This window comes from Carassius gibelio, chromosome B13, assembly GCF_023724105.1.
Source record: "Carassius gibelio isolate Cgi1373 ecotype wild population from Czech Republic chromosome B13, carGib1.2-hapl.c, whole genome shotgun sequence".
In the NCBI taxonomy this organism is placed as follows: Eukaryota; Metazoa; Chordata; class Actinopteri; order Cypriniformes; family Cyprinidae; genus Carassius; species Carassius gibelio.
The window spans coordinates 3,308,825-3,324,332 of record NC_068408.1 but is presented as its reverse complement, the minus strand read 5'-3'; the positions used below and the strand labels follow the sequence as shown (position 1 = coordinate 3,324,332).

Genomic DNA, 15,508 nt, shown 5'->3' with positions numbered 1-15,508 from the left:
TGAAACTAAATTGACCTTTCATTCCTGGTTCTATTCAGAATGATGAGTGTATGTTATTCAACATTTTTATTGTTTATAATCTTCCTATGCCTCTGAAACATAATTTCTATTTAGGTGATGTCACAAAGGTTATGTTTGTGTTTTTGTAACTCTGGCATGGACAAGTATTTTTTCGCTTATATGCATTTGTTGGAGTTTCCCTTTCAGATCAACCGCAGAAGTTTCTACTCCCATCTGTGGTTTTATGGGATTGTGATCCCATGCGAATTTCCCCTGTTTAGTAAATCTGGCCCTATATATTTTCATAGGTTTGTATCTTCAATGTACCAGTGCCCCAAACCTGTATGAGTTTCTTTCTTCTGTTGAGCACAAAACAAGATTTGCAACCTGTGCTTGCAAAATGTGTCACAATGAGCCAACTTTCAAACATTAGTCCTTATATCTCCATATATATAATAAAAAAAAAAATGCATTCAAAATGATGTAAGATTTCTTGGAAATGACCAGAAAATGACTGGTCTAGTCTTCTGAATCTTCCAAAGCAAAACCACATAGCAACGTTGCTTTTTTTTTCGACTAATAATATTACTTCATTAATAATCACAATATAAAAAACTGAACAAAGAACAGAAAATGCAAACAAACAGTTAAAATAGTGCAATTTAAAATAGTGCATTCATCTTACATCTGAACAATAGCATTTAAGTAAGACAACATATAGGCTTATCAAAAGAATCACTTTAGTGTATTCATTCCAAATTAATTGGTTATTAATACAAAAGCAGCGAGCAGCAAGTGATTCCCACTTTTCTCGTAATGAGACAGACATCCTATATAAGACCTGCTGTGATCCAAGGATCTAATATAATGTTACATATCAGATGTTTTTCCCCAACTGTTCCCCAGACGTTCACTTAAGACGGAATAGATTATGTTTGCAGGAATACTCACCAAGACAGATATTTTGAAACACTATGTAAATGTGTATATTGGAATTGCACGCTGTCTGTGAGATGTGTCTTTATGCGCACGTTATGAATGCACGATCATTTTGCTTGTATCAGCATGGGTTTGAACATCACATTTCACTAGTTCAGCCTTCGAGAATTTGCTATGAATATTCACAAAGCCTCAATGCATCGACTTCAATGGTATGGAAAATAATTCGATGGAAGTCAATGGCTACCATTGGCAGTTTGATTACCAACATCCTTTCAAATGATCTTCTTCTGTTTTGTTCCACATGAGTGGGTGAGTAAATGACAGAATTTCCATTTTTGGGGCGGGGCTAACTTAGCAAAGTGTCTACAACGTACTATTCATTTTTAAAACAATATTTTTGCTGTGTGAAATATTCTCTCCTTTGGATGTCAGTCTGATGATTTATGATTTATGTAGGTTTTAAGAAGTATGGCGTTTGTTACACTTTTTGAAAGGAGAAACACTTGTGCCAAGAATTGAGGTGTGAGAATGTTCTCCTGTCTTTGGCCTGTGATTTGTCATGTGAGAATAGACAGGGTGAGGTGCAGCTGTTCCCCTCCGAGGAGCCGTGATGCCGAGAGAGGCGAGACGGGACCCTCTCCTGTCACCACAGTCCCACCGCTCTTCATTAAAACACCTCAGCGTGTCTGGGAATGGAATAAGTGTATTATACCTCAACTTATTTTGCACAATGTCGTCCGTGTTTAACTGAGAAGGTGTCCGTGTCTGTCAGACTGCTTTTTTTATTGCATGTCTGCACATCTGCATAGACAGGATTGTGTTACTCATTCCTAAGCTCTGGAAAACAGCTGCTCCACTTCTTGCCATTCAGAAGTTCATTTCTTTCCTTTGACTGCGCTGAATAATGAGCCGCAGCCTGTGGGTGAAAGCTGTGATTGTGTCCCGCACGTTCACCGGCTTTCCAGCCATAGCGAATGAGCCAATTACAGCTCAGCTCAAATGACAATAAATCATGTTAGCCAGCTCATTCTGTTGGGAAAGAGATAATCATCCACCGTGCCGAGCTGCCAAAGACCTATCAAGCAGAAGAGCTCAATTTCCTTTACTTGTGTAAGGATATATTTTACCCTGATTAGTCTTGTGCATTTAACTTTATTTTAAGTGTTGTTTAAAGAGGAAAGGAGTTTTGACATAAAAATCGAAATTTGACCCATTTAGCCATGTGAACTAACTAATAGCCAGATATTAATTTATTTTGTTATTCTTAGGTTACTGTTGAATCTAATGCAGCTTTGTTAAATACCTAGCTCATAGTTAATTTAATGCTGTTTATGCAGTGAAGAATAACTTAAATAATGTTACATAATGGAAGATTTAAATAGGAACTTTAGTGCTTTTTTTATTACAACTCATTTGTAATTGATTGCATAATTTTAAACTGAATGCAAAACTTAAATGTATACATTTTTACGCAAATTGAAATTAATGAAATGCATAGCTTTAAACTGGATTATATTGAGTGCATAACTTCAACACAACTTTAAATGAAATAAAATTAAATTCATAACTTGAATGCATTGCTTCAAATTGAATTTAACTGAATGCAAAACTTAAATGCATAACTTAAATTCTAATAAATTAAATATATGCATAAATTTAATTAAATGGAATGCATAACTTACTCTTAAGATAAATGTTGGCTTTAAATGATTAAATACAGAAACTGATTAAATTTTGACAGTCTGACATTCTCGACTTCAAACAAACGGTCAGAGTCCATTTAACCTTTCAGAGCTGATCATCACCCCGTCATCGTCTCTAGAGGGGCGTGAAAAGGACAGAGCTGTCAACATCTCTCCCTAGAGCCACTATCCTTTCACACTTTACTCTCCGTGATGCTTTTATCACCTGGGGAGAAGCATTGATTCCGTTAACTTCCTCTCCTGTTTTCCCCTGTTCGTGACCAAGATGCTGCATGATCGGAGATGCAAGCTGTGACATGCTCACTGAACGTCTGCATTAATGCATGAATCTTATTAATACTTCATATCGGTAAGAATCATGGCTCAGCTCTTAAGGATTTTTTAATGAAAAGAAAGTTTGAAAAAAGAGCATTTACAGTAATTGAAATCTTATGTAACTTCATAAATGTCATGATGAATAAAAATATACTTTCTTACTGAGCCCAAACTGTAAACGTAATATACTCTGTGTAAAAAAGGAAATAATTCAGTACTACAATATATGAAAGTACCGTATTTTCTGGACTATAAGTCGCACTTTTTTTCATAGTTTGCAAAAATGCACTTATTTGGAGGCATTCTCGAACAAATCTTACACAGCTCTGCGGATGATTTTGAAGCGCGTTGATGATTTGAGCGGTCTCGCTCTCCTCTGGTCGATGTGTTTCCGGGAGAAATGCCCATATAAGGACTTCCGTTCTCGTCTACGTCATTAGAGCCACGGTCGGGAAAAAAACTGCCGAAACTTGTACCAACCCAGAAGTAAGATTTTCGGCAGTCAGTCTTCTAAATTATTTTTTAAGACTTTAGCCATGTTTAGCATGAGAATCCATCTCTTTAACACTGTGAACAACTCTGAAACACCATTGTACCCCCCCCTTTAATGGTTTTTTCATCTCAGTGACATGCTTTAGCACACTATTCATCATGTTGCATAATTTTGGCCTCATGTTTTCAACTTGATGTCCAAATGCATGTTTGTCTCTAAAGGGGCTTACGAAAAAGGATATCAAGAAGAAAGAGGTTAAGCTTGGTCTGTAGCTGGTTTTATTTCTGTTGTTAATCTCCGATGGTGCATTGAAATCAGAGATTATGCTTCATATATAGCAACGATGTGTCTGTGAGACGTCATTGCCATGTGTACATGACAGATGACTAGAACAATATTTTAACCTTAACTCTTCTCCAATATAACTTTTTTTTAATATCATGAAGCCTATCAAGAGCATGTCATACTGGTATTTTATTCCAAAATCAAAAGAGAAAATCATTTATAAAGTATTTAACATTAAGTTTCTATCGAATTAAATAATGTATTTTAAACATTTATTTGTTAGTTTGTTTGGAACAGATGATCATTTGACCATCGGTTGTCATTAAAATAATTAATGCAAAAATCTTAATGGTACAAAAATAAGCTTTTAGTTTAGTTTGTTTTGTTTTAATATCATAAAGCCTATCGTCACATTTTATTCTAAAATCAAAATATATTTTTATAGTATCTAAATAAGTGAAATATTTTATAAGTAAATTTATAAGTATTTAAAATTAATTTATCCTAAAATATATATTTTTTAATATTAATAATATCATGCATCCTATTTCAATCATATAATATTTTAAAATCTAAAGAGAAAATAATTTATAAAGTGTTTACAGTTAAACTACTATCAAATTACGTAATTTATTTTAAACGTTAGTTTGTTTGTAACATATGATCATTTTATTGTATTATTTGATTATTTTTAAAACATAGTTGCTATAAAACATTATTTGTTTGTTTGTTTGTTTGCTTGATTTTTTTTATTTTTTTATGGATAATCTTAATAAATGGTTCTAAAATAAATGTAATTTTCTTTATGCAAAATATACTGTGCATTTATTTTTGTGGAGAGAAATATGACATTGACTTACTGAGATCCTTTTAGTTATATAAATTTAGTTTTTGTGGATACACAGGATAAACAGGAATAATTTATATTTCATTTGTCCATTTAATCATGAAAATATGAAGATGAATAGCTGTTTAATGTAAAGTATTACAGTGATGGACAAAATGATCAGAGCACTAGTATTTTCAGCAGCTAAACGTGGATTTAAGTCAGTTATTTCTCTCTGACCTCTCAGATAAGCAGCTCTTGGTCCTCTTCCTCTCCGGGTCGCTCAGGAAGGTGATTCTTGTAAAGTGTTATGTGTCCTTCTAGAGCCTGACCTCACATCTGTCCTGTCGTTTCCCTCAGAGCACCAGAACTACTTCGGTGTGGATGAACACTTGGGTCCGGTGGCCATCAGCGTACGGAGAGAGAAGCTGGATGACGGGAAAGACAAGGACACAGCGCAGTATAACTACCGCGTTACCTTCAGGACGAGTCAGGTACTAATAGAGAAATAAATAGTGATCATTAATTGAGATCGCATTTGATTCATTGATCAGCCTGTCATGTAATTAGTTCAGTTTAAAATCAATCCAAATTGCAATAAAATTAGCAAAATTTGTTGTTTCAGCTATTGTTCCACATTCAAATTAAAGTTTTTAATTTATATTCTCCTTCTTTCAAACTTACAAGCTATAGAAATATGTAAAAATGATATTATTTATATATATATATATATATATATATATATATATATATATATATATATATATATATATATATATGTATATATATATATATATATATATATATATATGTATATATATGTATGTAATAAAATAAAAATAAATGTATGAAAATATATCATCCTTAGGAGGTCAAATAGAAATCAGTTGCTTATAGCTGTATTTAATTAATTAGTTGATTTACTTTCTTACGATACAAAATTGTCAAAGTGTAAACATTTTAATGGTCCTAAAATAAACTTTATTTTTAAATTATATTCATTTATTCATTCATTTAGGATTCAGGATGGATAATCTTAAATTATAATTAAATTATAAGAAAATCTTAATAGACCTAAATTATTTATTTTGTAATGAGGTGAAATGTTTGTTTATTGTTTGGAAAAATGGTCTTAATTGTCATGAAAATAATGTCAAAATGCAAAAACATTGTTGTAAAATATACTTCATTTTCTAAATATAAATGGTAAAATAATATTATAATTATTTTATTAATATAAAAATATTTATTTATTTATTTAGGATGGATAATTTTAATAAAATCTAATTTTAATAAAAATAATCATAACAGACCTAAAATGACATTTCATTTTTTTTTTATGCATTATGCATTTTTATGCATTATATATATATATATATATATATATATATATATATATATATATATATATATATATATATATATATATATAAATTTTTTTTATTAGTTGAAATATTCTTATTATTTTTCGAAGAGAGTAGATGATATTATCAGATGATATTGATATTGTCATCTTCTCTCTTATCAAATGCATCGTCTCATTAAACCTCAGGCTTTGATCTTTAGCTTCTAATGGAACTCTTTCACAATGAAACTGAATTATGAAGCCTAGACGCACTCATGAATCAAAACGTCAGAATGAGATTTAAAGAGATGCTAGTGCTTCAAATCAGCATTCAGCATAAAAGCCTTTTACTTTATAAGTGAAAGCTCAGATAAAAGGGTCGAGACTCAATTACTTCCTTTCAGACAAGAGCGTGCTCTCAAATCTCCTGCAGGGAGGGGGAATTTCATTGCCAATGACTTAATATCCCAATGGATCTATGTATTTTTTTGTCATAGACTGACACTTGAGGTCAAACGCTGGACTGATGTATTGACCAGACTGGTAAAACCTCCTGCCTTGTCATGGGATTTTGATTGTCTGAGGCAGGAAAATGTCTGTGCTGTGTAATGCATGTGATGTTTTATTCCTGTCCAGCGTACTAACATCTATCTCTCTCTGTCCCTCAGCTAACTACCCTGCGCGGGGCGATTCTGGAGGACGCTGTGCCCTCCACAGCGAGGCACGGGACGGCCCGCGGTCTCCCGCTGAAGGAGGTACTGGAGTACGTGGTTCCCGAGCTGAACATCCAGTGTCTCCGACTAGCCATCAGCTCACCCCGAGTCCCAGAGCAGCTCCTCAAACTGGACGAGCAGGGGGTGTGTATTAAAGAGCTCAAATCTGATTGGATGAGCTGCGCTTGATGCTGTTGTTAAAGGGGTCATATGATGCTTTTTTTAAATGATCATAATTTTGTGTATTTGGGGTAACAGAAAATGTTGATATGCTTTTATGTTCAAAAAAACACATTATTTTTCAAATACTGTACATTATTGTAGTTCCTCCTGTACGAAGTCCCTCCTCCTGACAAGAGCAGTCTGCTCTGATTGGTCAACTGACCCAGTGCATTGTGATTGGCCGAAAACCACAAACACTCGTTGGAAATGTAACACCCTTTCTATTATCGCGAGCTTCATCTTTCAAAATAAATGGAAAGACAGTTAATAATGTCTCTAGTTTTACCATCAGTTCAAGCGACGAGTGGTGTGACAGACACAGTGATGAAACTCGTATGTGTTTGCAGTACACAAGACACGTGGTCTCTAATGTGTGACCGTCTCTCTCGCTCTCTCGCTCTCTCTCTCTCTCACACACACTCACACACTCGATGCAAAACTCTACATTTGAACAGTCACTAGCAAATACTTAAACTAAAAACAAAACATACTTCCAGTAGCTGATCCGGAAACACCAGATTGTCGTGGCTAAGTCAGAATGACCTCCTCTCCTAAGTTCACCAAACGGTCGTCAATAAAATGTGTTGCTGTTCTGTTGTAAGTAATCTTAAAGATGCATCTACATTTGGAAGAACAAATAAAGTGTTTTTGTTTTCTCCTAGAAACACACACATCTCTCTGACATGACTGCTTCAACACTAGCTGTGTTACTGAAACCACACCTTCTGTCTTCGCGTGAACATTTGAGCGGCATTACGCAAATATTTCCACACAGTGATGTAGACATGTGGGGGCGTGTCTAAACCAGGTGTTTAGGGGGCGTGGCAGAGTTTTAACTTAGATAAAGAATATCTCTTTAGGTTTAGTCTTTGCATCTTCACAGATCGTCTTCATGCACCAAGAGCTTGTAACACTCCAAAGAGAAAGAAAAAATTTAATCATATATTATGCATTTTGGTTTTAGGTTTTAGGACAACTTTGATGAAACCTTTTGATCCCCTTTAAATGTTGACTAGTGTATTAATATGTCTATAAAATAATAATAATAATCAATAAATAATCAATATTATTATTACTATTACTACTACTTCTAATATTATACTACAACTGCTTATACTAATAAAACCAACTACAATAAAAATGTAAAATAAATATAATAATAATTAATAAAATTAATAAAAAAATAAATATTGCTATTGTGTTATTTTACTATAAAATAATCAGAAAGTATTTAAGAAAATAATAAAGAAAATATTCTACAAATATAAATTGCATCTGATAAATACAAATGTTTATGGTTTATGATCTCAATTTCCATATTTACATGATTTATAGTTTTTATTTAGATAAATAGTGCAGCCCTAATGCATAGTGCCTTTTATTGTAGTACTTTTGCCGATGTTTTATAACAGTAAGTTTTATTATTCTAATGTTCAGAGTCAATATGGGTTCTTCAGTGACTGGTTCTTTAACACTTTTGATAAACTGTATACTTAGCAGGCATCGTTTAGTCTGGCTTTAATGTAGCATTGTGTCTTTTCACTGAATTTTAAGCAGCCTAAACTGTGCTGTGTAAAGATGCCTTAAGAATAAGTGAAGTAACGGTTTCTCACAACCCAAATATATCTGCAACACAACAGTGCAGGAAGTGTTTGTGGATATATTGCATGGTCATGTGACTAAAAATCACCATGCACTTGGTCTCAGAAACAGCATGTCGAGTTGTTTTTCCCCATGTCAACATACTTTCAGATTGTTGTCTGCTTTCTAAGGGAGAAAATCATCCAATATCATGTTAAGAGATGATCAATAACAGCTCCAGTCACCCATTGATTTCCTAAGTTTGTGTGAATGTGTGAAGTGTGAATGACATATAGCTGGAATTATATTTTATGTCATACATCGAGGCGTTCCATTCGTGCCCTCTTAATATTGCTATATTAGCAGCTTTACAAGAAAGTGTTTCTTGAATGTTAAAAATAAACCTTTTGTCATATGAATGGAAAGCCCAATCATTTTTTTTTTCTGATTATATTCGTTCTTTGAAAGAAATTAATACTTTTGTTCAAGAAGAATGCATTAAATTGATCAAAAGTGACAGTAAAGACATGTAAATGTTACAAAGCTTTCCTAATTTAAACTTTAATTCGAACTACTTTTCTTTTAAACCTTTTTATTCAGAAAAGAGTCCTGAAAAATTAAATCCATCAGGGTTTCCACAAAAATATGAAGCCGCACAACTCTTTTCAAGATTGATATTCTGAAGATTATGTAACACTGAAGACTAGAGAAATGATGCAGAAAATGCTGCTTTGATCTCAGGAATAAATTACATTTTGCAATATATTCACATGCAAAACACTTATTTTAAATTGCAATAATATTTCTTAATTTTACAGTTTTTGCTGTAGTTTTAATCAAATTGTTATTAAAAACGTTATTAATATTTCACAGTAAACTATATTGTTACAGCAGCAACCTCAATTTAATGCATGCACACGGACATATTTAAATAAGTACACCCCTAAAAAGAATCTTACACACACAAAAAAATGCACATTACCCAATAAAATACATTACACGTATTGCACATTAAAAACCTGATAGCAGCAGGCAGCAATGATTTACAATGCCGTTATATATTGGAGGGATCACTCTGCCACTAAATGTACTCTGCTGAAACCCCTCTAAAGCATGTAATGGGTGCAAATCATTGTTCATAATAACATTTATTTTTCTCAGCATCCAACCTGTTCAACCCAGTCCTGTGTGATGCCAATAGTAGAGCTTGCCTTTTTAATCAATTTATTTAGTGTGTTCCTGTCATATGTGGATGCGCCCAACCCCAACCCTTTTTTGTATACAGCTTCCATGTGGCTGAATCAGTCCAGTTTATTATCCAACTGCACCCCAAAATACTTATAGTTGGAGATCAGATCCACTTCTGTTCCCAAAATAGAAACTAGATCTGGTTTGGGCCTCTTCCTCCTAAAATCAATGACTAGTTACGAGTTATGAGGAGATACTTAGCCTCAGATGGCTATTATTACACCAGTCAACAAAGTCCCTGATTGTACTTCCTCACAACCATCCCAGATACATCCCACAACAGCTGAATCATCCGAATCAGATATATATAGACTAAACAGAAAAGGTGACAGGACAGGTCCCTGTGGCACTCCTGTTCTACACAGAACTGTCTCTGAGGCACTTTTCTGAAGCGGCACGCTTTGTGGCCTAGCAGTTAAATAATCAGTCCACCAGAAAAAAAGCTCCAAATCCACTTGAATCCTCCTCATCTTCTCACCCAGCAATTCTGGCTGAATGGTGTTGAATGCACTTGAGAAATCAAAAAAGGTGAAATTGTGCCAGGATTATCCAGAAGTATGTAAAACCTCTGGAGCATATAGATTCGGCTATATTAGGCTGGTATGCAAACTGAAGAGGGTCAGACACTAAGAAAGAACAAGTCTTTCAAAAGTAAGAGCAATAGATCTGAAAGTATTACATAAGTACTACATAAATAAATGCAGCCTTATCGAGCATAAGAGATTTCTTTCAAAAACATAGTGTTACCAACTCCAAGCTTCTAAACACTGTCTTAGTATTTCCCTGTCACATGAATGACTGTGGATTCCCCTCACCACATATGCTGTGAATCTTCTTGTCGGGTTTACTGTCGAGATCAAACGTCGTCTGAAAAATTCCCGAGGTGTTTAGTCTCACATAAGAGACAGAAGCAGAAAAAATAATATTCCATTACTGCACTTAATGCACTTTATTGATCTCAGTTTCATGTTTTTTCTGTGGGAGCGTGTAAGGGTTCGTCCCAAAAGACTTGTGTTTTAGTTGTAGACCTTGTGTGGGATCCCATCTGAGTCAGTCGAGCAGGAAACTCCAGTGTTTTAGTCATGTATCTTACAGTGAAGCAGGGCAGTCTGGGTAATGTGCGTAATACTGTGATCAAAGCTGAATTTTCAGCATCATTACTCCAGTCTTCAGTGTCACATGATCCTTCAGAAATCATTCTAATATACTGATTTATTATCAGTCCTGGAAACTGTTGTGCTTTTTCATATTATTTTTGAACCTGTGGTACTTTTTGAAATCATTACAAGTCTTACTGATCCAAAGTTTTGACCCATAGGGTATATTTGTGACCCTTGAACACAAAAGCAGTCTTAGGTCTCTGGGGTATATTTGTAGCAATAGCCAAAAATACATTGTATGGGTCAAAATTATAGATTTTTCTTTTATGCCAAAAATCATTAGGATATGAAGTAAAGATCATGTTCCATGAAGATTTTGTAAATGTCCTACCGTAAATATATAAAAAAATAATTTATGATTAGTAATATGTGTTTCTAAGGACTTAATTTGGACAACTTTAAAGGTAATTCTCTCAATGCATTTAATTTTGGGGCACACTCAGATTCAAATTTAAATATCTCGGACAAATATTGTCCTCCTAACAAAACCATACATTGATGGAAATGACCCTTATGTTTTGTGGTCCAGGGTCATACATGTATGTGCGTGTGTATAAAAACCAAAATACAGCAAAAACAGTAATATTATGAAATATTTGTACTATTTATTCCTGTGTTTTCAAAGCTTGATTTTCTTTTTTATTCTTTAATTTTTAATCATATTTTTTTATTACATTTTAAAATTGCAATATAAAATAATAGACATTTAATATATATATATATATATATATATATATATATATATATATATATATATATATATATATATATATATATATATATATTAGAATGTTATAAAATATAATTATTTAACATTTAATCTATACTTAAAAAAATTAATAAAATTGCACATCTCTTCAAAGACTGCAGTGCTATAAGCTTTGAACTTTTTTCCTTATTTCTTAATGTTTTTTGCATCTCAGAGCTGGTTGGTTTGGTGTTCAATGCTTTGAACTTTTTAAGCTCTTTAGAGAAATGAATGGGAAAAATGCTTCCAGAAGCAGTCCTCAGCAGCAGGTTGCCCACTGTTTCTGCAGTGTGACGGTTAGCGCTGTGCAGGTAGTAAATGACTGTATGATGACCGCATGTTTGCTGGTGCTTGAGTCTCAGAGTCGTGAGAGGAAGTCATTCCTGCCCCGAGGGCTGATGGGAGCAGTGATGTCACTCACCGCAGTCAGGGTGGCGTTATGTAAAGCACTCAGCTCTCTGTGCCTCCATCACTAGCCTGTGTTTCTTCCGTCTTGTGGCGTTTCATGTCATTCGGAGGTTTATCTGGGTCTGTGTTGAGCTCTCTGTGAGGAACAGACAGAAGAATGTGTTTCAGTAATCTTTATCCTTTCTTCTGTATGTTTGAATTAAATATCAGGATCCAATAGAAAGTGTCCGTGTCAAAGATTTCAGGCTCGTCCTGTGTTTTTGGCATTTCTTGCTCTGTTTTAAACTCTAGTGTGCTGCCTTGTTTTGATGTCTTTGACCTTTGCAACGCATCTCACTGCTTTTTAAGGTCTTGTCCTATGAAATTGATGATTCCCTGTCATCACGTATGAAACTCCACTGACCTGGTCACACTGAATTCTGGTATTGCCTTTTTAAATGAAGAATAAATGTGATGCTGCCTTAAAATTTGCTTTAAAGTTAATTATGCGTCTGATGACATTAATTTCCCCAATGATTCCTAAGAAATATTTTAATTATTTAAAATAAAAGGTACAATTTTTGAACAGTTGAAATTTATATATAAATATGAAAAACTATATTAAATGTTTTAATATATATATATAACATGTCGGTTTTTAAAAAATAAAAAATATTATTGTAATTTTTATAAAATATTTATATACAAAATTACTTATTATTTACCATAATAAATGTTATGATTTTTAATTAATATAATAAAATATACATACATTAAAACACTTTCATAAATATTTTATATTTTTAAAAATAATATAATAAAAAGACAATTATTTATCAGTTAAAATGATTTATTATTTATCAGTTAAAATTTTGTAGAATTATATATATACACACACACATGATTTTTAAATTTATAATATATATTTTTTTATTTTTATAAAATAGTATTTTTGATACACTAGTGTTTGTAACAGAACGTTGACTCTTTGTTGCTGTTTAAATGTAAACTGTTGAGAGTAAGTGATCTCATGACATCACTGTTGGCTCGTATGACGGCTCACATCACATTCGCTCCTCTGTGTTTCTCACCGTTTTCTTTCTCTAAAATCTGCCTGTTGGACATATCTCAAGCCATTCAGAATGTGTCAGCGGTTTGGATGCCGTCATGTACTCCTTTAATCACTCGAGTGTGTGTGTGTGTGTGTGTGTGTGTGTCCTTCCTGAAGCCAAGTAGGGCATCTCCTCTGGACTGCATTAGCGCTGCTCGAGCAGACGCTGTGGAAGTCACTGGCTGTTCCTAATCTGAAACAGTCTGCTGAGGGTTTCCAGGAGTGAGGTCGCCAGTACGGTTGCACGCCGGGAATACTTGACCTTCGTAAGAGAGCGGAGTCTGATTCCCGTCACGACTGGGTTACGCTTGCGTTCAGAGTCTGTGAGGGCAGTGCTGCTGTGTTTTTAGTGACCTGTCACAGCTCAGAGTCCAGAGACTGATTGAAATCATTAATGCTGAAGTGAGGAAAACAGGTGGAGTGCTCACTCTTTTCCTTTCTTCAGAGGGTTTGAACCCTTTTTCAGCTCGGTGGCAGGCTAAACTTGCTTAAACAACACCTCCGACTGGTAATAATAATCAATAATAATAATAATTAATAATATTATTATTTCTTATTGTGATTATTATTAATTATTATTAATAAACAAAGCATGCATATTGTGATTTCTTTGTGAAATACCATTTACATTTTCCCTTACACAGAGTGTTTGTGTATGCAATTCCTTTAATAATAATAATAATAATAATATAAATAATAATGGTATTATTATTATTGTTGTTGTTATAAATAAACAAACAAAGTGCATATTGTGCTCACTTTGCAAAGTAAATGTTATTTTACAGATATAATAAAGCAAATGAAACAGAATATACAGTATATGATTTATTTGTGTAAATAGTGTTTTTTAGTTAAATTTGAAAATAAAAATATTAAACCACCCTTTTTTATGTTGCTTTGGCAAATACCTGAAATAAGTTTGTTTAGGTATTACATTTTTCTATGAGATTTAACTTAAACAATTAAAAAAAAAACATTTCATTTCAGTTAAAAAATAATATTCATTTCTAAAAAAAATTATAAACAAAAATTGGATTTGCTATTACAATTAAAACATGGAAGAAATATGGTGTGATTTATTTCTATTTTTTTCAGCAGTAGTAGCAGTATCACATACGTTTTACTAAATAATAGTAATATTTCTAGCACAATGCCTTTATGTAAAAATGAACTTTTATTTTGACGGGTTGCCGTGAATAGCTTTAAACTGACACTGGTTTTACTCAAATGAAACGGTAAAGTGCTTGTGGAGTGACTCAGAACAATTCTAGTGATGTTGTTGATGTATTTATGTCCTCATTGAGACGGCAGATGCTGATTCAGTCTATGTCGCACAGAGACGCGCAGAACATGATTTCGACCAACTTTTGCAGCTTAACATTTTAAAATACTGGTCCATATGGAGATTTGATTTGATTCATTTATGCTAACTTTGACAAATTCCTTGACCGTGATATTAAAGAAGTTTAAATAAGGTGAGTAGAAGATGGACGAATTTTCATTCCCGGGTGAACTAACCATTTAATGATTTAATCTAAAATTAAAACCAGAATGTGAAAAGAAAAGTTCATTATAACTTTAAATTGATAAAAGTGCATAAATACATTAATAATTTTACAACAAAAATAAAAATGTCTCACACTAAACAAAAGCACACATTTTGAACAGTGTTGGTGGAACGAACTTTTAAAAGTAATGCATTACAATACTGCTAAAAAGTAACTAATTACGTTACTTAGTTACTTTTTATGGAAAGTAATGCGTTACGTTACTTTTGCATTACTTTTTAATTATGTGAAGGGCTTGATTGTTTTGAATATAAGAATTTGTATTTATAGCAAATGTAAAAGCACTTTCACACCAAAAAAGTGTAAAGAATAAATCTCAGTCTGAAGGAAAAGTAAATTCACGTGTGTGCAGAAGAACACAGGAGAGGAAGATTCAACACTCTTCGGCAATAAAAAAACAATGAAGCACAATTTTACACCAGTTTATCTAAAGTCATGTTAGTTTGGTTGAACTGGATCATCAAAGGTCAGCAGCAAAGACATTAGTTAATCAAATAGGATTAGATACATTTGTGTTTGTATCATATTCTGCTGTTTTGATTCCTTTTTATGAATACTAAATTTTTTTTTTTTTTTGCGAGTGAGATAAATTAATGCACATTCACATTTAGTCTAGAACTACATCATGTTCACACAGTGCACACAACGCCTCTGTGCTTCTGATTTCTCTCAATATAGGGACAGGAGACTCGTCAGTCAATAAACCGGAAAACAAAGTAACTCCAATGTTTTCTGAGAGAGAGAGAGAGAGAGAGAGAGAGAGAGAGAGAATCGTGACGATCCACAGGGTTTTCTACTCTGCTGCTGAGTTTCTAATCCTTCCATTTCCATAATGATTATTAAATCCTCATGAATAAGGTC

General features: G+C 33.3%; 1 protein-coding gene across 2 annotated transcripts in view; it reads left to right on the top strand.

Annotated features, from left to right (window-relative positions):
• Window positions 1-15,508, top strand: part of LOC127970293 (signal-induced proliferation-associated 1-like protein 2) — a 106,929-nt gene that overhangs the window by 35,815 nt on the left and 55,606 nt on the right. For both annotated transcript variants that reach the window (XM_052572779.1, XM_052572778.1), the window contains exons 3-4: window positions 4,925-5,058; window positions 6,578-6,766. In XM_052572779.1, the coding sequence (XP_052428739.1) occupies window positions 4,925-5,058; window positions 6,578-6,766 (323 nt within the window). The remainder of the gene's footprint in view (window positions 1-4,924; window positions 5,059-6,577; window positions 6,767-15,508) is intronic.